Source organism: Pan troglodytes, chromosome 18 (genome assembly GCF_028858775.2).
Source record: "Pan troglodytes isolate AG18354 chromosome 18, NHGRI_mPanTro3-v2.0_pri, whole genome shotgun sequence".
NCBI classification, from domain to species: domain Eukaryota; kingdom Metazoa; phylum Chordata; class Mammalia; order Primates; family Hominidae; genus Pan; species Pan troglodytes.
In genome coordinates, this window is record NC_072416.2 from 87,884,471 (window position 1) to 87,907,197 (window position 22,727).

Consider the following 22,727-nt stretch of genomic DNA (forward strand, 5'->3'; position numbering starts at 1 on the left):
AACCTTGGCCTAATAAACCTCTAAGGTGGCTGAGACCTGTCTCAGATACTTGTTGGCTTACAAATTGGCCACCATGCAGGGACTCAGAGTGGAGGTGGCCCTGCCCTTTGGCAGGTTTCCTCCTGGTGCTTAGGACCAGTTTGGGCCTTCTTTATTGCTCAGGACAGTAGGGCAATTTGCTGAGATCCGGGAGCCCTACCACCCTCCAGAGAATCTCTGATCTCCCGAAACTTGGTTGAGGTCGAAAGTTTATTTTGTGCACAATGCCTTTTCCTTTTCCGGTGTTTTACTTGCTTCCAACAAAGAAGGCGAGTTTTCCTGTTTCCGTGATGATGGGGAGCAGGAGACTTCCCTGGAGTTTCAGCTCGGAAACATCTCGAGTTTTTCCTGATTCCACGATGGGGGAGAGCAGTCTAAAGCCTGGGCCCCATTCCTAGGTAAGTAGCTGAATTGGGGTTCTGTCTTGGAAGTTCTCCTTAATGACTAAAGCTAACATTAACTACTGGCTGGTCTTAACTTCTTACTATTAGCATGCTCAGTAAGTGTATAAAATGTGGGATTGTATGTTTTGCTTAACTGCTTTTTGTTTATTTGTTTCTGTATTTGCTATTTTTGCTGTTTCAGTCTTTTTCCTGTTGGATTTGACGAATTCTGTTAGACTTGGTCAAATCTGAAGCAAACTTCCAAGTTGTGGGAAACAAGCCTCTGAATTAGCTGAATTCCCACAGCTGGGAAAAAGGAAAAAAAGCCAGAAAAAGGGAAAAAAGATTTTGACCACCTGATGGGCTTTATTTGCATAACGAGGCCACCTTTTTCCAGCCAAGCCACACTCGAAGAGTAAGTGCCGTCACCTCACGCTGCAGTTTGGTAGGTAGAGTCCGCCATTTTTCCACCAGGACAGCCCGGGTTTGGTTCCTACATCCTTTCTGGTTTGAAATTTGTGTTACTTTTGAAATATCAGCAGTTTGTCCCAGCTGAAATAAGGTAGTGAGATTTAAAGATTTAAAAGGATTTTCTTTTTTTTTTGAGACGGAGTCTCACTATGCGCCCAGGCTGGAGTGCAGTGGCGCGATCTCAGAGCTCACTGCAACCTCTGCCGCCCAGGTTCAGCCATTCTCCTGCCTCAGCCTCCCAAGTAGCTGGGATTACAGGCATGAGCCACCACACCCAGCCAGTTTTTGTATTTTCAGTAGAGATGGGGTTTTACCATGTTGACCAGGATGGTCTTGATCTCTTGACATTGTGATCTGCTCACGTCAGCCTCCCAAAGTGCTGGGATTACAGGTGTGAGCCGCCAGGCCTGGCCGTCACCGCCTTTTTGAATCTGTGATTCAGCAAGTCCCAAATTCTTCTCCCATGTCCAAGAAAAATGAAGTTATGCAGACAACCGGAGGGTGAGCAGGACAACGTTTTGTTGAGCAACAGAACAGTTCTCAGTGAAGAGGGGAGCCGAAGTGGGCAGCCCCCTGCTCAAAGTTGGGTAGGCCCCCACTGAAGTCCCCCACCATGCACAGCCTATAATTTTATCTTTGACTTGGCATTCTTTTTTTTTTTTTTTTTTTTTTTTTGAGACAGAGTCTTGCTCTGTTGCCCAGGCCAGAATGCAGTGGTGCGATCTCGGCTCGCTGCAACCTCTGCCTCCAGGGATCAAGTGTTCTCCTGCCTCAGCCTCCTGAGTAGCTGGGATTACAGGTGCCCGCCACTACACCTGGCTAATTTTTTGTTTGTTTGTTTTTTGAGACGGAGTCTTGCTCTGTTGCCCAGGCTGGAGTGCAGCGGCGTGATCTCTGCTCACTGCAAGCTCCACCTCCCGGGTTCACGCCATTCTCCTGCCTCAGCCTCCCCAGTAGATGGGACTACAGGCGCCCGCCACCACGCCCAGCTAATTTTTTGTATTTTTAGTAGAGATGGGGTTTCACCGTGTTAGCCAGGATGGTCTCGATCTCCTGACCTCATGATCCGCCCGCCTCGGCCTCCCAAAGTGCTGGGATTACAGGCGTGAGCCACTGCACCCAGCCTAATTTTTGTATTTTTAATAGAGACAGGGTTTCACCATGTTGGTCAGGCTGGTCTTGAACTCCTGACCTCATGATCTGCCTGCCTCGGCCTCCCAAAGTTCTGGGATTACAGGTAACATTCATTTTTAATGTCCCTCTAACACACCCAGACTCTCCCTCTGTATTTTGAGATGTAAATTTTGCTATCTGATTTTTCACCTAAGAGTTCTTCCTTTGGTATGTCAATTTAGGGCTATCAAGCTGAAAATTGCCTAAGACAATGAAACAGGTTATCAAGAAATTGGAAGTTTAGGCCGGGTGCAATGGTTCACGCCTGTAATCCCAACACATTGGGGGGCCAAGGCAGGCGGATCACTTGAGGTCAGGAGTTCAAGACCAGCCTGGCCAAGATGGTGAAACCCCATCTTTACTAAAAATACAAAAATTAGCTGGGTGTGGTGGCACGTACCTGTAATCCCAGCTACTTGGGAGGCTGAGGCCGGAGAATCGCTTGAACCTGGGAGGCGGAGGTTGCAGTGAGCTGAGATTGCGCCATTGTACTCCAGCCTGGGCAACAAGAGCGAAACTCCATCTTAAAAAAAAAAAAATACAAATATTAGCCGGGCATGGTGGCAGGTGCCTGTAATCCCAGCTACCCAGGAGTCTGAGGCGGGAGAATCTCTTGAACCCAAGAGGTGGAGGTTGCAGTGAGTTGAGACTGTGCCACTGTACTCCAGCCTGGGTGACAGAGTGAGACTCCAACTCAAAAAAAAAAAAAAAAAAGATTGAAAGAAAGAAATTGTAAGTTTAAAATAGTAGGAAAAAAAGAAGGGGTCTTATGCATCTTCTGTGTGTTGAATGCATCTATGTATTTATGAGTCATGTATACAGTGTTTCACTACGAAAAATATATAAAAGAGTTTTAATTGGGTTAAAGGAAAAAAAGCACTTAAATACTGTATCAGAAAAATATAAACTTTTTTTTTTTTTTTTTGGAGACAGAATGTTGCACTGTCACCCAGGCTGGAGTGCAGTGGTGCTATCTCGGCTCACTGCAAGCTCCGCCTCCCGGGTTCATGCCATTCTCCTGCCTCAGCCTCCTGAGTAGCTGGGACTACAGGCGCCTGCCACCACGCCTGGCTAATTTTTTGTATTTTTAGTAGAGATGGGGTTTCACTGTGTTAGCCAGGATGGTCTTGATCTCCTGACCTTGTGATCCGCCCAGCCTGGCTAATTTTAAAAAAAATATTTTTATAGTAGGCTGAGGCGGGAGAATGGCATGAATCCGGGAGGCGGAGCTTGCAGTGAGCCGAGACTGCGCCACTGCACTCCAGCCTGGACAACAGAGTGAGACTCCATCTCAAAAAAAAATTTATTTTAAATAAATAAATAAGTACAGATGTAAAGATAGCTATAAGGAGATATTTTTAGTATGAAAAGTTAAAAGGAAAATAATTTCATATGAGAAAGAATCTCGTATGGTAAATTTTTGTTCTAAAATGGCTAGTTATTTTGGAAAGAGGGATGTTCAGGATAAAACAGGAAGTCCAAGTATATCATAAATGGTTTGTGTAAGTTTTGATAAAGTTTGTAAAAAGCTTTTTTTTTTTTTTTAAGATGGAGTCTCACTTTGTTGTCTGGGCTGGAGTACAGTGGTGCAATTTTGGCCTATGTCAGATTAACAAGGCTTTCTTGGAGCATTAACCCACTCTTTAATTAAAAAAAAAAGTTATAAAAATGTTTATGGAAATTATCTTTTTTGTTTTTGAGACAGAGTTTGGCTCTTGTTGCCTAAGTTGGAGTACAGTGGTGTGATCTCAGCTCACTGCAACCTCTGCCTCCTAGGTTCAAGCAATTCTTCTGGCTCAGGCTCCCAAATAGCTGAGATTACAGGCACCCACAACCATGCCTGGCTAATTTTTGTATTTTTGGTAGAGATGTGGTTTTTCCATGTTGGCCAGGCTGGTCTCGAACTGACGTCAGGTGATTGACCTGCCTCGGCCTCCCAAAGTGCTGAGATTACAGGTGTGAGCCACCGCACCCAGCCTTATGGCCTTATTATTTTTTTTTTTTTTTTAGGTGGAGTCTTGTTCTGTCACCCAGACTGAAGTGCAGTGGTGTGATCTCGGCTCACTGCAACCTCCACCTCCCAGGTTCAAGCAATTCTCCTGGCTCAGCCTCCCAAGTAGCTGGGATCACAGATGCACACTACCATACCTGGCTACTTTTTGTATTTTTAGGAAAGATGAGGTTTTGCCATGTTGGTCAGGCTGGTCTTGAACTCCTGACCTCAAGTGATCCGCCTGCCTTGGCCTCCCAAAGTACTAGGATTACAGGCGTGAGACACCACACCCAGCCTGAAAATTATATCTTATGGTCAAGATGATTACAATTTAATAGACTTGTTTATAAAGTTTTAGAGAGATTTAATTGGCCTTATGCTGTCTTTATCTTTTGAGAAATTCCCTCAAAGAATAAAGGTTTCTACATTTTTTTTTGAAATCTTTGAGTTAGCTCAGCACCATAGGAAACGTAAAAACAGAAAAAAATAATAAGAAAATAAAAACAGAGAAATCTGTGAGTTATCACTATGGCTAAGTGAATGACTTATTTTACAATGACCTGGGATCCTATTTAGTGATAGCAACTGTTTTAAAACTTTTTCTAGGCCAGGCACGGTGGCTCACACCTGTAATCCCAGCACTTTGGGAGGCCGAGATGGGCGAATCAAGAGGTCAGGAAATCAAGACCATCCTAGCTAACATGGTGAAACCCTGTCTTTACTGATAATACAAAAAATTAGCTGGGCGTGGTTGCAGGCGCCTGTAGTCTTAGCTACTTGGGAGACTGAGGCAGGAGAATGGCGTGAACCTGGGAGGCAGAGCTTGCAGTGAGCCAAGATTGCACCACTGCACTCCAGCCTGGGTAACAGAGCGAGACTCTGTCTCAAATAAAAACAAAAAACAAAACAAAACACTTTTTATATTTGACAAACTTTCCAAAATCAAATTCTTTCTTCAGTCCTCATTAATTTTTGTGTGTGTGTGTCTGATGGAGTCTCACTGTGTTGCCCCAGCTGGAGTGCAGTGGCACAATCTTGGCTCACTGCAACGTCCACCTCCCAGGTTCAAGTGATTCTCCTGCCTCAGCCTCCCAAGTAGCTGGAACTACAGGTGCCCGCCACCACACCTGGCTAATTTTTATATATTTTTTTCTTTTTGAGATAGAGTCTTGCTCTGTCACCAAGGCTGGAGTGCAGTGGCACGATCTCAGCTCACTGCAAGCTCCACCTCCCGGGTTCATACCATTCTCCTGTCTCAGTCTCTTGAGTAGCTGGGACTACAGGCGCCTGCCACCATGCCCAGCTAATTTTTTTGTATTTTTTAGTAGATACAGGGTTTCACTGTGTTAGCCAGGATAGTCTCCATCTCCTGACCTCATGATCCACCTGCCTCAGCCTCCCAAAGTGCTGGGATTACAGGCGTGAGTCACCTGCCTCGGCCTCCCACAGTGCTGGGATTACAGGTGTGAGCCACTGCGCCAGGCCTCCCAAGGTGTTGGGATTACAGGCGTGAGCCACCGCTCCCAGCCTCCCACAGTGCTAGGATTTACAGGTGTGAGCTGCCGCACCTGGCAATTTTTTGATATTAGGTCCCCTGAAGTCCAAAAAGAGATATATGGCTTATTTGGTATAATGAAATCATACAGGAAGCATTGTTAAAGGTGAAATGGTGTTTTTCTTGGGATTATATTTATATAAATGTGTTGTTAGTGTGTGTTCCAAAATTGTATGAGATGCCTGTGATTCTGATACATCTTAGTATATGGTATTAGTAGTAATTATGATTATTATGTAAAATTGTTGTATGCCACATAAGTAACCAAATTTGCTTGTCAATTATGTCTTTTTTTTTTCTTTTTTCTGAGACAGAGTCTTGCTCTGTGGCCCAGGCTGGAGTGCAGTGGTAAAATCTTGGCTCACTGCAACCTCTGCCTCCCAGGTTCAAGCAATTCTCATACCTCAGCCTCCAGAGTAGCTGGACTGCAGGCGCATGCTACCACGGCCAGATAATTTTTGTATTTTTAATAGAGACGGGGTTTCTTTTTTTTTTTTTTCCAGACAGAGTTTTGCTTTTGTTGCCCAGGCTTGGAGTGCAATGGCGCGATCTTGGCTCACTGCAACCTCCACTTCCTGGGTTCAAGCAATTCTCCTGCCTCAGCCTCCCAAGTAGCTGGGATTACAGGTATACACCACCATGCCTGGCTAATTTTGCATTTTTTTAGTAGAGACATGGTTTCACCATGTTGATCAGGCTCGTCTCAAACTCCTGAACTCAAGTGATCCACCCGCTTCAGTCTCCCAAAGTTTTGGGATTATAAATGTGCGCCACTGCGCCCGGTCAAGACAGGGTTTTGCCATGTTAGCCAGGGAGGTCTCAAACTCCTGACCTCAAGTTATCCGTCCTGCTTGGTCTCCCAAAGTGCTGGGATTGCACGCATGAGCCACTGTGCCTGGCCTCAATTATGTCTTTAACTGTGGCTGTTCTAAGACTTTTGTCATCCACAATTGTTGTTTTACTTTGATCTTTTCACAGAGCAGTTTATAATCAGCTATAGAACTTCGAGGTACTCTTCAATGTAAGTTTCTGATCACTTTTGAGATTGTGCCATTGGAATAGAGCAAAAAACTTCCAAGACTGTCATTGAGAGCTGCTATATTCATGAGGATTGTTCATCCAATATTGGGCAAAACAAGAGTTAATTTTATGGACTAAACTAATATAAGACTGAAATAATCTTTTTATGTTTTTGCTTAAAACATTACTGATTCTTTCTGTTCTTTCAGAACCAAGAAAACTTTTTTTTTTTTTTTGAGACAGAATCTCACTCTGTTGCCCAGGCTGGAGTGCAGTGGCACCATCTTGGCTCACTGCAAGCTCCGCCTCCCAGGTTCACACCATTCTCCTGCTTCAGCCTCCCAAGTAGCTGGGACTACAGGCGCCCACCACCTCGCCTGGCTAATTTTTTGTATTTTTAGTAGAGACGGGGTTTCACCGTGTTAGCCAGGATGGTCTCGATCTCCTGACCTTGTGATCCGCCCGCCTCGGCCTCCCAAAGTGCTGGGATTACAGGCGTGAGCCACCGTGCCCGGCCGGTAACTTTTTTAACTTTGAGCTATTTGCAGCTTTTAGCAATTGAGTAAAGTACACTCCTGTGAGGAAGATTTGGAACATATTTCTGTTTTCTTTTTTGTTTTTTACATTTTGCTTGAGTAGCATATTTCTTTCTGATTTCTCCAAAAATTGGGAACTATCTGTGAGCACTATTTAAAAAAAAAAAAACTTTTCCCTCTCCCTTCCCCTATTTGTATTCTAATGTCAATATAATGATGTGTGCACGTGCAGTAACAATCTGTTTTCTCTTGTAATAGGACATAGAGACACTGCATATTTTACCAAGGCTTTGACTGGAATGGCATGCTTTCAAATATAAACAGACGGCTTTAAGGAATCAGAGTTGACCTATAGTGCCCATCAAAGCCCTTGGGAAAACTGGCTTCATACTGTATCCACCCAGTGGATTCTTCTTGCTCAGATGGAGCCCGTGTATCAAGGTAGGGAAACTGCAATAGAGAAAGGGTTTAATTCACACAGAGACAAGTGAATGGGAGACCAGAATTTGATGATTACTGAAATCAGTCTCCCCAAGAATTTGGGGACTAGGGTTTTCCAGAGGTAGTTTGGGGGAAGGGGTGGGGTAGCTTGGCAGTGGGTGCTTGCTGCTGATGGGTTGCGGGGGCAGGGGGCCATCGTAGGGTGTGAGACAGGATCCTCCCGTGTGCTGAACCGCTTCTGGGTGGGGCTGCAGGAGTAGTTGGCAGGTCCAGGTGGAGCCATCATCAGTCAGTGGGTCCTGTTGGAGCCGTAGGTATCAGACATGCAAAAAACCCTCGTGAGGTACTGCAAAAGGCCAATCTTAGGTTACAATAGCATTGTTATCTGCAGGACCTCTGGAATAATGGCTGATAATTGTTTATGTCTACATCTTAGGAAAATTTAGGCTCCTCTCCTCTCCCTAGCCTGGTGGCCCCTCATTAGTTTTACAAATACAGTTGAGTTTTGGGGAGGGGCTATTATCATGTAAACTATAAACGTCTCCCAAAGCTAGCCCAAGAATAACTGAAGGCAGCTTGAAGGCTAAAGGTCAAAGGGGGTTTGGCTAGATCAGATCTTCCCCAATTGGCATAATTTTCTCAATGATACAATTTTTGTGGCCGGGCGCAGTGGCTCACGCCTGTAATCCCAGCACTTTAGGAGGCCAAGGCGGGCAGATCACGAAATCAGGAAATTGCAACCATCCTGGTCAACACGGTGAAACCCCATCTCTACTAAAAGTACAAAACAAATTAGCCGGGCGTGGTGGTGGGCGTCTGTAGTCCCAGCTACTCGGGAGGTTAAGGCAGGAGAATGGCGTGAACCTGGGAGGCGGAGCTTGCAGTGAGCTGAGATCGCACCACTGCACTCCAGCCTGGGCGACAGAGCAAGACTTCGTCTCAAAAAAAAAAAAAAGCCTACGTGGTAAATATTTATTCTTGCTACAGTTTATAGAAATAACCAGGCCAAGTACAATAAGACTAAAACATATTTTGAAAACAAATCAGTACTACCTGATTTCACTTTGGTAAAAATAGGAGACTACAGAGAGAAAAATTATGTTTCAAAATAAACTATAGTATACCTGTTATTAGATTCTAGCCTTGCCTAAGGTTTTTCAACTTTTATTATTTTCTCTTTTTTTGTTTGTTTATTTGTTTTTTCAGACAGGGTCTCACTCTGTCACCCAGGCAGTGGCGTGGTATCAGTTCATTGCAACCTCTGCCTCCTGGGTTCAAGTGATTCTCGTGCCTCAGCCTCCCGAGTAGCTGGGATTATTGGTGTGCACCACTATGGCCAGCTCATTTTTTTGTATTTTTAGTAGAGATGCGTTTCACCATGTTGGCCAGGCTAGTCTCGAACTCCTGACCTCATGATCCACCGGCCTCGGCCTCCCAAAGTGCTGGGATTACAGGTATGAGCCACCGTGCCAGGCCAAAGCTGTGCTTTTCTTAAAGCTCTGCAAACGAAAGCTAGACAACTTAAACCTCAGAAGAGAATAATGGTACCTATTTATATACATAAACCACTTTCACGCCTGCCTGCTGTGTATGGACTTCAGAGGAACACAGCCTACATCAGTTTTCTAGGATTGTTCTCTCCACGTGCTCTTTGTTTTCTTTCTTTCTTCTTCCCTCTATCTTCTTCCCTCTATTTTCCTCCCTCCCTTCCTTCCTTCCTTTCACAAAGTCTCACTCTGTTACCCAGGCTGGAGTGCAGTGGCACGATTTTGGCTCACTGCAACCTCCGCCTTCCAGGTTCAAGCGATTCTCCTGCCTCAGCCTCCTGAGTACCTGGGACTACAGGCAACCACCACCACACCCAGCTAATTTTGTTAGTTTTAGTAGAGACGGGGTTTCACCATGTTGGCCAGGCTGGTCTCGAACTCCTGACCTCAAGTGATCTGCCTACCTCGGCCTCCCAAAGTGTTGGGATTATAGGCATGAGCCACTGTGCCTGGTCACAACACCCGCATTTTCTTTTTTTCTTTTTTCTTTTTTTTTGAGACAGAGTCTCACTCTGTCACCCAGGCTGGAGTGTAGTGGTGTGATCTTGGCTCACTGCAAGCTCCGCCCCATGGGTTCACACCATTCTCCTGCCTCAGCCTCCCGAGTAGCTGTGACTACAGGCACCCGCCACCATGCCTGCCTAATTTTTTGTATTTTTTAGTGGAGATGGGGTTTCACTGTGTTAGCCAGGATGGTCTCTATCTCCTGACCTCGTGATCCACCCGCCTCAGCCTCCCAAAGTGCTGGGATTACAGGCGTGAGCCACCACGCCTGGCCAACACCCCCATTTTCTATACCACACTCAACTCCCCCATTTTCTACGTGCTGATCAAAACCAGTCTGAATGGAGTCTAGGTCTGGCTGTGGGCTGTTGGGAACAGGCCCCCAAATGTGGCCATCAACTGGCCGCAGAACTGGCCATAAACAAAATCTCTGCTGCACTGTGACATGCTCGTGATGGCCATGACTCCCACACTGGAATGAGGGCAAGGAACACCTGGCCCACCCAGGGCGGAAAACCACTTAAAGGAGTTCCTGAACCACAAACAATAGCATGAGCGATCTGTGCCTTAAGGACGTGCTCCTGCTGCAGATAACTAGCCACAGCCATCCCTTTATTTCCCGTAAGAAATGCTTTTAATCTATAATCTATAGAAACAATGCTTATCACTGGCTTGCTGTCAATAAACATGTGGGTAAATCTCTGTTCGAGGCTTTCAGCTTCGAAGGCTGTGAGACCCCTGATTTCCCACTCCACACCCTATATTTCTGTGTGTGTGTCTTTAATTCCTCTAGCGCCGCTGGGTTAGGGTCTCCACGACCGAGCTGGTCCCACAGTGCGCAGTGGTTTGGGCCCGACCGAGCTGGTCCCGCAGCGGGCAGTGGTTTGGGCCCGACCGAGCTGGTCCCGCAGTGGACGGTGGTTTGGGCCCGACCGAGCTGGTCCCGCAGTGGGCGGTGGTTTGCGCCCGACCGAGCTGGTCCCGCAGTGGGCGGTGGTTTGCGCCCGACCGAGCTGGTCTCGCAGTGGTTTGGGCCCTGCCTGCTCGACTGGATTTCAACAGTGAGGCCAGATTAGAGGACATGCTGGCTGCCCCGATCCTGGACCTGGACCAGCGGTGCTTCCCAAACATTCCATGTCAACTTTTCTTCTTCCACCTTCCAGGGCTGGGCTGTGAAAGAGATTGGAGAGGCAGGTGCCCGTGAGAGAAGCTTCTGCCAGCCTGGGAAGTCAGGTCTTCCATGAGTGAGGGGAGGTATCTACTTTGCCAAACCTTGTTAGGGAATGCTGACATAGCTGCCTCTTCCTGCCCAGAAGCTAAGCTTGAATGCCACCCGTCACAGAGCTTCTCTCCTATCTTTCACTTGCTCCTGCTTATTTCTGTCACAGAACTTGACGGCATGGACATTGCCACTTGCTTCCTTCAGTCTCCCGGAGTCCCCATGTCCTGAACACAGAGGAGGCACCCAAATGCTTGCTGAAGCCACATCCCTGGACCAAGTGGCCTGACCCTCACCTGGAGGACCTTCACCTTCACCTCTCACCTGGAGGGCCCTCTCACCTGGAGGAGCGCCCCACCTGAAGGACTCCCAACTGGAGGACCCTCTTACCTGGGGGACCCCCTCTGCTGGAGGACCCTCTCACCTGGAGGACCCTCTTACCTGGAGGACCCCTCACCTGGGGGACCCCCCCCCAAGAGGATCATCTTACCTGGAGGACCCCCCACCTAGAGGACCCTCCCGGCCACCTGGAGGACTTCCCCACATGAAGGACTCCCACCTGGAGGACCTTCTTACCTGGGGGAACCCGTCTCACCTGGAAGACCTTCACCTGGATAATCGCCGTGGCCTCCCACTACGGCGCAGCCGGGTCGGCTGCCCGGGCTTCACCCTAAAATAAGGCCCGAACTGCAGCAGTCGGATCCGGTCCCTGGAGCCCAGCGCCTAGAGCGGACCCGCGGGAGCGTCTCTTGGTAACCGTTGCTAAGGAGAGGAAGCCCGGGAAGGAGCTTTCGCGCCTGCGCCGCGGGGCCGTCCGCGTCTGCGCCTGCGCGCAAGAGAGGCGGGGTCAGCGCTCGGCATGGCGGAGCCGGATCTGGAGTGCGAGCAGATCCGTCTGAAGTGTATTCGTAAGGAGGGCTTCTTCACGGTGCCTCCGGAACACAGGGTGCGCGGGGTGCCACCCGGGCAGCTCTGCCCGCCTCGCTAGCGGCACTGCTCGGCTGGGTCTGGGGAGCCTCGTGTCGCGCTGCCGCGCCGAGGCTTCCGGCACGGGCGGGAACGACAGTCCCAGAGTTCCCCGCGGCGGGGGCGGAAGCCGGGGCGGGGCGGGCTCGGGACCCCGACAGCCGGTCCCTGGAGATCTGGGGGACCGGGGCGGGCTCAGGGATGCCTCGCGCCGGCGGAGAGACGGCCCCGGGACGTGGGAAGAGCAGGCTCCGGGATCCAGCTCGGGCGCTGCTGGGTTCAGCGCCCGAGCTGGGCTTTGCAGGCTGAGCCGCGAGTCACTTGTTTGTGGGGAGAATTTACACCCGCGACGAGTTGGAGCTTGAAGGCTCCCGCTGGGCTTGGGCTGCATCGAGCGGGGTCCAGCGCTGCCTGGCGGCTTCACGCGAGCCCTGGGCGCGGCCCTTGCGGAGGTGCCGGTGCCTCCCTCTGCAGAGACCAGGAGGGAGCCTCGGGGCGTTGGGCGATGTTGCCCAGGTGCACGGCTGGTGGGGGCGGAGAGCCCTGAACTTTGGCCGCTGGTGTGTGTTTTAACTGCTGGCTGGTGCTCTGAGAGACCAAGCCACGTGTTCAGTAAGAATCATTAGCAGATCGTAGCTGGATCACAACAGGAGCCACACTTTCCTCATCCACACGTGCAGCAGGCGCTCACCGCGTTGAGAGCCGTGTGCTGGACTCTGGGGTGAAGTAGTGAGTTGGCCTTTCCTTTTTTGTTGTTTTTTTGAGACAGGGTCTAGCGCTCTCGCCCAGGCTGGAATGCAGTGGCGTGATCACGGCTCAGTGCATCGTCAGCCTCCTGGGCTCAAGTGATCTTCCTGCCTCGGCCTCCCAAGTGCTGGAATTACAGGCGTGAGCCACCGCCCCCAGCCTGGCCTGGCATTTCTTTTGAGTTCAGGAAGTGTGACAAGGATTTGGACACCCAGAAATAAGAAGCGTGTCGAGAAGAGCACAAGCAGAGGATGTGAGAAGGGGAATTAAGGCGGGAAAGGGAGGTTGAGACTAGGCCATCAGTGAGTGACAGGCCATATGCTTCTGACTCGGTCCCCAGATGTCAGGAAGGAATCAGACTGAGGACAAATGCGACCAGTGGCTCACACCTGTAATCTCAGCAATCTGGGAGGCTGAGGTGGGAGGATTGCTTGAGCCCAGGTTTGAGACTGAGGGTTAAGAGAAGGGAAGCCGGGAAATGGGCTGTGAGGTTTCAAACCTTGCTACGTGTGTGTGTGTGTGTTTTTTTTTTTTTTTTTTTTGAGACGGAGTCTCATTCTGTCACCCAGGCTGGAGTGCAGTGGCGCATTCTCGGCTCACTGCAAGCTCCACCTCCCGGGTTCGTGCCATCCTCCTGCCTCAGCCTCCCAAGCAGCTGGGACTACAGGCGCCCGCCACCACGCCCAGCTAATTTTTTCATACTTTTAGTAGAGATGGAGTTTCACCGTGTTAGTCAGGGTGCTCTAGATGTCCTGACCTCGTGATCCACCCACCTCAGCCTCCTAAAGTGCTGGGATTACAGGCGTGAGCCACTGCGCCCGGCCTACATGTGCTTCTTAGATCCAGGGAGAAGGATACAGACTCTACTAGTTCAGAGACCCCAAAATACAGGGCCTCAAGATGATGCCTTTTTTCACTCTCCCCTAACATTCTGGAGAGAAGCAGTTGTTTTGCACAGGTGGGTCAGGCATTCTGGTTCCATTTTTTCTTCCCGTCACTGAGGTGAGAAGAGATGAAAGCTTCCTTTCACCTGGAAGTCACACGGTCCCTTCAGCTCACATTCCAAGACCAGATGCCACTGGGTAGCGTTTCATAACTTCCAGGAGGTAGTGATACAGGGATGCTGGGACAGCAGCCTCTGCCACAGATGTATTTTTGTATGTGGGATTGAAAGGGAGTATCTGAGTGGCCGCCTCTGATATTTCTTTCAAAGCATTGGCCCAGTATTGTCACCACCTTTTGTCATCAGAAAAGCGCAAGAGGCCGGGTACGGTGGCTCACGCTTGTAATCCCAGCATTTTGGGAGGCCAAGGTGGGCAGATCACTTGAGGTCAGGAGCTCAAGACCAGCCTGGCCAACATGGTGAAACCCCGTCTCTACTAAAAATAGAAAATTAGCCGGTTGTGGTGGCACATGCCTGTAATCTCAGCTACTCAGGAGGCTGAGGCTGGAGAATCACTTGAACCCAGGAGGCGGAGGTTGCAGTGAACCGTGTTCTTGCCACTGCACTCCAACCTGGGCAACAGAGCGAGACTCAGTCTCAAAAAAAGAAAAAAAAAAGCCCAAACATGTGGTTGCCTTTCTGTTTGGTGAGCAAGACGTGAGTGGGCTCCCTGGTACAAATTCCATTTGAAATTTCCTCAGTTGTTCCATCAGCTGCCAAATTTCCACACTGGCAACACCCTTCTGTTTCAGCTGGGACGATGCCGGAGTGTGAAGGAGTTTGAGAAGCTGAACCGCATTGGAGAGGGTACCTACGGCATTGTGTGTGAGTGGCCAAGGCTAGGACATATGGCCGCAGCTCGTGGCTGTGACAGTGTGGGACGAGATTGTCGAAGCAGCAGCCGCGTTGGGGCTGGAAGGGACTCAGACCCTGTGCTCTGAAACAGGGCAGAAACTTGTTCAGGAACTTCAATTCCTGATGTAGTTATCACAAACGTTGTACCATTTCTGGGTAAACGTAAGCATCCGGTTGCTAATGCCCATAATCCAAATGTGTCACTGCAGAGTAGACAGAACTCTTACAGAAATAAAATACAGAACTTTCCAGAAGCAGCAGGAGCTGGACACGGTGCTCATGTCTATAACCTCAGCAACTCTGGAGGAGTCACCTGAGCCCAGGTGTTTTTTCTTTTTGTTTTTGAGATGGGTCTTGCTCTATTGCCCAGACTGGAGTGCAGTGGCATGATCATAGCTCACTGCAGCCTCGATCTCCTAGGCTCAAGTGATCCTCCCACCTCAGCCTCCTGAGTATCTGGGACCACAAGAGTGCATAAGCACACCCAGCTAATTTTTAAATTTTTGGCAGAGATGGGATCTCCCTATGTTGCCCAGGCTGGTCTTGAACTTCTGGGCTCAAATGATCCTCCTGCCTCAGCCTCCCAAAGCACTGGGATTACAGGTGTGAGCCACCGCACCCGGCCAAGCCTAGGAGTTTGAGGCTGCAGTGAGCTGTGATCACGCCACTGCACTCCAGCCTTGGCAACAGAATGAGACCCTGTCTCAAAACCAAAAACACCACACACAACTGAAGCTTATAACAGATGTGAAATTGGCGTAGGTCATTCTGGAAGCTGCACACATTAGCAGGATGTTTTGTAGAGCCATCTTCACACAAAATAAGGTTTGCTTTTTTCTGCATAGAGTACCTTATTTGCTTTTAGGACATTACAAGAGAGCACAAAGCAGTGATCTGCATGCTAAGGAGGACATGGAGAGCCTGGAGCCACAGAACTGAGTGGCTGGAGGCCAGGGTCCAGCACAGAGCAAAGTTGGGCACCCCCTGCCCAGTTAAAATGAGGAAACCCTCCAGGGGGAACGCGTCTCGGGCTAGGGGTGTTGCACAGAGTGGGGACTGAGTGTCACTGGGCATGAGGTTGTCAGAGGAAAGAACGGGGACCCCTGTGGCTCAGGGAGAGCCTCCCGTGCAGCGCTAGGGAGCGCACGAGGGGCATCGAGATGATGTCATCACCAATGTGTTTCCATTCCAGATCGGGCCCGGGACACCCAGACAGATGAGATTGTCGCGCTGAAGAAGGTGCGGATGGACAAGGAGAAGGATGGTGAGCAGGAAATTGGGGTGTTGGGACCTCGCACTGGGAGGAGGCAGAAGGATGTGAGTTACCTGAAGTTACCTCAGAGCGACTGCACGGTGGTTATAGGCGGGACCGGCCTCTGGGAGGGTTCTGGTGTGGCCCAGCGCATCACCCCCAGGTCCACACGCAGCCTCAGCTGTCTGCCAGGAGAGCTCTGCAGTCTCCATCCCCTCCTCCCACTCCTGTCTGGTGAGGCCACCTCACTGCCGGCTCAGCTCTGCTGTCCCCTCCACCCCCAGCACCTGCCTGTGCAGGCAGGGCCCTGCCATGCCCCAGATAGATGTCCACCGTGTTTAGAGAGGTGCCGATTCATATTTGGTCAAGGAAGAGTTAAAAGTGCTTATTGGGCCGGGCGTGGTGGCTCACGCCTGTAATCCCAGCACTTTGGGAGGCCGAGGCAGGTGGATCACCTGAGGTCGGCAGTTCGAGACCAGCCTGACCAACATGGAGAAACCCCATCTCTACTAAAAATACAAAATTAGCCAGGCGTGGTGGCACATGCCTGTAATCCCAGCTACTAGGGAGGCTGAGGCAGGAGAATTGATTGAACCCAGGAGGCGGAGGTTGCAGTGAGCCGAGATGGTGCCATTGCACTCCAGCCTGGGCAACGAGCGAAACTCTGTATCAAAAAAAAAAAAAAATGCTTATTGGGGTCGCCCCAATTATCCCTGAGGTGGGGACACTGCAGTACCTGCTATCAGGTGTTCGTGAAGCCCAAGAGTGGCTGGGGTTGGGGCTTCCCCGCCATCACTGGGGTGGGGCTCGCTGAGGCCACCTCCCTCCCCAGGCATCCCCATCAGCAGCTTGCGGGAGATCACGCTGCTGCTCCGCCTGCGTCATCCGAACATCGTGGAGCTGAAGGAGGTGGTTGTGGGGAACCACCTGGAGAGGTACGTGGTCTCCTGGTCTATGCATCGGGCCCTAGGGAGCATGTGTCTTGGGCTAGAGGTGTTGCACAGAGCGAGGACTGAGTGTCACTGGGCATGAGGTTGTCAGAGAAGAGATGACCCCACCTCACCGCCTGGCTCAGCCCATTGTCTAGGGGGACACAGGTTGTCCTGCCCGTGTCCCCTCCTGCAGCAGGGGAGGCTCCACTTTCACCCCTTAGGAGAAGGCCGGAGAGTGGCATGCATCTTCTGTTTCTCCAGTATCTTCCTGGTGATGGGTTACTGTGAGCAGGACCTGGCCAGCCTCCTGGAGAATATGCCAACACCCTTCTCGGAGGCTCAGGTGCGTGGCAGAGGGGACTGGGGTGGGGGAATGGGCTTTATGGGCCCTTGTGGTGCACATTTATAACGAAACAGGGCACTTGGGGACTTGCAGAGCTGCTGCTGCCTCTGCATCCACCTCCCAGTGTTTCAGCGAGCTTCAGTGAGGTGGAATTCCTGTGGTGGGGGCATCTGCTGGGAGCGGGCAGCCCCAGGGCCGAGAGCCTTATGAGGGCACTGGTTTCCTGGGCTGTTGGGAGCAGGCAGCCCCGGGGCTGAGAGCCTTCTGAGGGCACTGGTTTCCTGGGCTGTTGGGAGCAGGCAGCCCCGGGCCTGAGAGCCTTCTGAGGGCACTGGTTTCCTGGGCTGCTGGGAGCGGGGAGCCCTGGGGCGGAGAGCCTTCTGAGGGCACTGGTTTCCTGGGCTGCTGGGAGAGTGCAGCCCCGGGGCCGAGAGCCTTGTGAGGGCACTGGTTTCCTGGGCTGCTGGGAGCGTGCAGCCCCGGGGCCGAGAGCCTTCTGAGGGCACTGGTTTCCTGGGCTATTGGGACTGCTAGTCCTGCTGGCCAGTGTGGGTGTGGCAGGGCCCAGCTGGGCTTCCCTGCAGGCTCACCCTGACTGGTACCTCTGACCCTCTGCACAGGTCAAGTGCATTGTGCTGCAGGTGCTCCGGGGCCTCCAGTATCTGCACAGGAACTTCATTATCCACAGGTGGGTGACAGCTAGGCAGAGTTGGAAGCACAAATTCGGCTGAGGCCTGACTGTGCTGCCCCTGTGGAGTTACTAAAAGCTCAAGGGTTCCCAGCTGCAGCAGCCTGCCCGCTGCTCACACTCCATTTGTGTTTTTTTCTAAAATAGAGAAGGGGTCTCTCTGTGTTGCCCAGGCTGGTCTCAAACACTTGGGCTGAAGTGATCCACCCACCTTGGCCTCCCAAAGTGCTGGGATTACAGGTGGGAGCCACCACACCCGGCCATGCACTCCGATTTTTAAAAGGTCCAAACATCAACAGCATGTACAAGTTAATGAAAAAAATAATAATAAAGATACTACACCAGGCACAGTGGCTCATGCCTGTAATCCCAGCACTTTGGGAGGCTGAGGCGGGCGGATCACAAGGCCAGGAGATCGAGACCATCCCGGCTAACACGGTGAAACCCCATCTCTACTAAAAATACAAAAAAAAAAAATATGAGCCGGGCGTGGTGGCGGGCGCCTGTAGTCCCAGCTACTCAGGAGGTTGAGGCAGGAGAATGGCGTGATCCCGGGAGGCGGAGTTTGCAGTGAGCCGAGATCGCGCCACTGCACGCCAGCCTGGGCGACAGAGTGAGACTCTGTCTCAAAAAAAAAAAAAAAAGATACTAAAAAGCCCAAAGCTAAGGAAACGTGCAGGAAGTCTATGGGCATCGGTGCTGTGGGGGAGCTCTCAGCCCCTGTGGCCCTCTGGGAGCCACTTGCCACTGTTTTTCTATCACAGGGACCTGAAGGTTTCCAACTTGCTCATGACCGACAAGGGCTGTGTGAAGACAGGTGGGTGCAACTTGGGCCAGGCCCTGTCCCTAGATGGCAGCTTGTCAGCCCTCACTTGGTGACACACACTCCCCTCTCTGCTGCAGCGGATTTCGGCCTGGCCCGGGCCTATGGTGTCCCAGTAAAGCCAATGACCCCCAAGGTGGTCACTCTCTGGTAAGTCCTTCTGAAGCATGGTGGCCCCTGGGGACCAGGCCTGTCTGGTGGAGGTCTCCTTGGGGATGTCAGGCCGAAGCTGCAAGTGGCCTTGGGAATGTTAAGCTACAGGGTCTGTGCACACTCAGAAACGTTGGGTCTAGGACAGCCTCCAGGACACAGCAGGGCTCTGCCACAAAATGGTGAGAGACGGGCTCAGTGGCGTCAAGGGCCTGCCTAGATGAGACACACCTCGCCTTGAGAGCTGGAAACACACCGTGGCCGTGAAACCATCTCTGGAGGGAAGGCTGCTTCACGGACTGAAGGACAGGCAGCTTGCATGCTTTCCCTGGTTCTTCCTCCTGGATACTTTTAGCCAAACAGGGTCATGCTTAGCCAGGGCTGAATATCAGAGTTGGTCAGAATCAGGTCAGGACCCCAGTGTCATGTACTCCCCATCTGAGAATGGGTTGGTAGTGGCTGGTGTGGCTGTGTGCCGAGGGTCCGTGGTCCCTGCGACTCTCAGGACACCGCTGCACGTGACAGCTCTCGCCCCCGGCAACCATTGCTGTGTGCGCCACCTGGATCTGCAGGGCCTGGGGCAGAGGGTGGTCCAAGTTGGGACAGGTTTCCGGGCCACCACAGGCTCTCGGGGAGGCTGTGTCCTGTGGAGGCCTGGGCTTGGGGAGAGGAGCCGGCCGTATTGAGGTGGGTGCTTCTGTGTGTAGGTACCGAGCCCCTGAACTGCTGTTGGGAACCACCACGCAGACCACCAGCATCGACATGTGGTGAGGAGATACGGTTACCGCTCCTGGGGCCTCAGGAAGGGCTGGGACAGGAGCCGGGTCACCTGGTTCCTGAGCTCAGCCTCAGGGGAGGGGCAGGAGTGCAGTGGGGTCTTTGCCAGCCTCCCACTCCCAGGGAGGTGGGCCTGAGCCTGGAAACCCAGGAGGAGGTGTGAGAACTTAGCTTGCTGTTCTCAGGCTTGGAGCACAGAGGTCTGGAGGAGGCACGCCTGCCCCTGCACTTGTCACCCCGGGAGGCCTGCGGGGCCCAGGAGGGGAGCCAGTGGTCCCTGCCTGTCCTTCACAGTGTCCCTGACCCAGCATGCCTCACACTGGCAGGGTCAGCAAAGGTCTGGCTGCAGTCAGGTCCTCTGTTCCTCGCGCTGGCGGGGTCAGCAGACGTCTGGCTGCAGTGAGGTCCACTGTTCTCTGCAGGGCTGTGGGCTGCATACTGGCCGAGCTGCTGGCGCACAGGCCTCTTCTCCCTGGCACTTCCGAGATCCACCAGATTGACTTGATCGTGCAGCTGCTGGGCACGCCCAGTGAGAACATCTGGCCGGTGGGCGTCCTGGGCAGACCCACAGCCCCCGCCCGTGCCCACACCCTCTGCGCCCGCAGCCCCGGCCCGTGCCCACGCCCTCTGCGCCCGCAGCCCCCGCCCGTGCCCACGCCCTCTGCGCCTCAGCCCCCACCCGTGCCCACGACCTCTGTGCCTGCAGCCCCCACCCGTGCCCACGCCTTCTGCGCCTCAGCCCCCGCCCGTGCCCACGCTTTCTGCGCCTCAGCCCCCGCCCGTGCCCACGCCCTCTGCGCCCGCATCCCCCGCCCTTGCCCATGCCCTCTGCGCCTGCAGCACCTGCCCGTGCCCATGCCCTCTGCGCCTCAGCCCCTGCCCGTGCCCACGCCCTCTGCGCCTGCAGCCCCTGCCCACGCCCTCTGCGCCTCAGCCCCTGCCCGTGCCCACGCCCTCTGCGCCTCAGCCCCTGCCCATGCCCTCTGCACCTGCAGCACCTGCCCGTGCCCATGCCCTCTGCGCCTCAGCCCCTGCCCGTGCCCACGCCCTCTGCGCCTCAGTCCCTGCCCACGCCCTCTGCGCCTGCAGCACCTGCCCGTGCCCACGCCCTCTGCGCCTCCGCCCCTGCCCGTGCCCACGCCCTCTGCGCCTGCAGCCCCTGCCCACGCCCTCTGCACCTCAGCCCCTGCCCGTGCCCACGCCCTCTGCGCCTCAGCCCCTGCCCACGCCCTCTGCGCCTGCAGCACCTGCCCGTGCCCACGCCCTCTGCGCCTCAGCCCCTGCCCGTGCCCACGCCCTCTGCGCCTGCAGCCCCTGCCCGTGCCCACGCCCTCTGCGCCTACAGCCCCTGCCCGTGCCCACGCCCTCTGTGCCTCAGCCCCTGCCCACGCCCTCTGCGCCTGCAGCCCCCGCCCACGCCCTCTGCGCCTACAGCCCCCGCCCGTGCCCACGCCCTCTGCGCCTCAGCCCCTGCCCACGCCCTCTGCGCCTCAGCCCCTGCCCACGCCCTCTGCGCCCGCAGCCCCCGCCCGTGCCCACGCCCTCTGCGCCCGCAGCCCCCGCCCGTGCCCACGCCCTCTGCGCCCACATCCCCCGCCCTTGCCCACGCCCTCTGCGCCTACAGCCCCTGCCCGTGCCCACGCCCTCTGCGCCTGCAGCCCCTGCCCGTGCCCACGCCCTCTGCGCCTGCAGCCCCTGCCCGTGCCCACGCCCTCTGCGCCTGCAGCCCCTGCCCGTGCCCACGCCCTCTGCGCCTGCAGCCCCTGCCCGTGCCCACGCCCTCTGCGCCTCAGCCCCTGCCCGTGCCCACGCCCTCTGCGCCTGCAGCCCCTGCCCGTGCCCACGCCCTCTGCGCCTGCAGCCCCTGCCCGTGCCCACGCCCTCTGCGCCTGCAGCCCCTGCCCGTGCCCACGCCTTCTGCGCCTCAGCTCCTGCCTCCCATAGGGCTTTTCCAAGCTGCCACTGGTCGGCCAGTACAGCCTCCGGAAGCAGCCCTACAACAACCTGAAGCACAAGTTCCCATGGCTGTCGGAGGCCGGGCTGCGCCTGCTGCACTTCCTGTTCATGTACGACCCTAAGAAAAGGTGCTGATCTCTGCACGGGGGGCAGGGACCCTCACCACCCACACCGTCCAGACCGTTTGCCAGAGCCCAGCCTCACTGCGGCGGAGAGGCCCCTCCCCAGGCACAGCCGCTCGGAGTGGCCACCTGGCTTCCTTTGAGCATTTGAATCACAGGCTGCTCAGCTGGGTGGGAGGTGAGGAAGCCCCACTCACGAGTCGCACTAACGCAGGCTGCCTCCTCCAGGGCGACGGCTGGGGACTGCCTGGAGAGCTCCTATTTCAAGGAGAAGCCCCTACGTGAGTGTGCAGGGTTCCTGACTCGCTCTGTGGGGTATGGCTGGGAGCCCGTTTTGCCCGGGGTGGGTGGTGGAGAAGTGGCCTGCTGCCCTCACTGATGGCACACCCTTTCTGGGGTAAGAGGACAGGGGCATGTGGAGGCACAGACAGCCCAGGGCCAGGTCCAGAGGCAGAGCTGGACTCAGACCTGGGCCTGCTCCTCCTATCTGGGGCCCTGCCCCGCCCAGCACTGAACCCTTCTCCCTGCAGCCTGTGAGCCGGAGCTCATGCCGACCTTTCCCCACCACCGCAACAAGCGGGCCGCCCCAGCCACCTCCGAGGGCCAGAGCAAGCGCTGTAAACCCTGATGGTGGGCCTGGCACACGCCTGTATTCCCACACCAGGTCTTCCGATCAGTGGTGTCTGTGAAGGGTGCCACGAGCCAGGCTGACCAGGCGCCCGGGATCCAGCCCATCCCCTTGGCTGGGAACATCCTCCACTGACTTCCTCCCACTGTCTGCCCTGAACCCACTGCTCCCCCCAGAAAAAGGCCGGGTGACACCGGGGGGCTCCCAGCCCGTGCACCCTGGAAGGGCAGGTCTGGCGGCTCCATCCGTGGCTGCAGGGGTCTCATGTGGTCCTCCTCGCTATGTTGGAAATGTGCAACCACTGCTTCTTGGGAGGAGTGGTGGGTGCAGTCCCCCCGCTGTCTTTGAGTTGTGGTGGACGCCGGCCTGGGATGAGCGGGCCCAGAAGACCTTCGTATCCCCTCTCAGTCGCCCGGGGCTGTCCGGTGCATGGGTTGGCTGTGGGGACCCCAGGTGGGCCTGGCAGGACTCCAGATGAGGACAAGAGGGACAAGGTATGGGGTGGGAGCCACAATTGAGGATACCCCGAGACTACCAGGAGAGCCCTGGGCTGGAGGCTGAGCTGCATCCCTGCTCCCCACATGGAGGACCCAACAGGAGGCCGTGGCTCTGATGCTGAGTGAAGCTGTAGGCTCTTGTTGGATAAAAGCTTTCTTAACAGACA

General features: G+C 53.8%; 1 protein-coding gene across 17 annotated transcripts; it reads left to right on the forward strand.

The window, feature by feature from the left end:
* The first annotated feature begins 308 nt into the window (after positions 1–308).
* Positions 309–22,725, forward strand: CDK10 (cyclin dependent kinase 10). Of its 17 annotated transcripts, none has more exons than XM_054669671.2 (14): positions 309–437; positions 6,593–6,635; positions 7,429–7,611; positions 15,585–15,656; positions 16,477–16,579; positions 16,838–16,919; positions 17,540–17,607; positions 18,372–18,424; positions 18,511–18,580; positions 19,288–19,347; positions 19,780–19,903; positions 21,302–21,441; positions 21,664–21,716; positions 21,966–22,725. In XM_054669671.2, exons 3-14 carry the CDS (start codon positions 7,593–7,595, stop codon positions 22,061–22,063), a joined length of 942 nt encoding a protein of 313 aa, XP_054525646.1. In that variant the 5' UTR covers positions 309–437; positions 6,593–6,635; positions 7,429–7,592; the 3' UTR covers positions 22,064–22,725. The 17 variants fall into 17 exon arrangements, with proteins under 17 accessions (XP_054525646.1, XP_024205324.1, XP_024205325.1 ...); XM_063797559.1 differs by lacking the exons at positions 309–437; positions 6,593–6,635; positions 7,429–7,611 and adding exons at positions 11,700–11,827; positions 12,617–12,847; positions 14,290–14,362; XM_063797560.1 differs by lacking the exons at positions 309–437; positions 6,593–6,635; positions 7,429–7,611 and adding exons at positions 11,710–11,789; positions 12,617–12,847; positions 14,290–14,362.
* Positions 22,726–22,727: the final 2 nt, after the last annotated feature.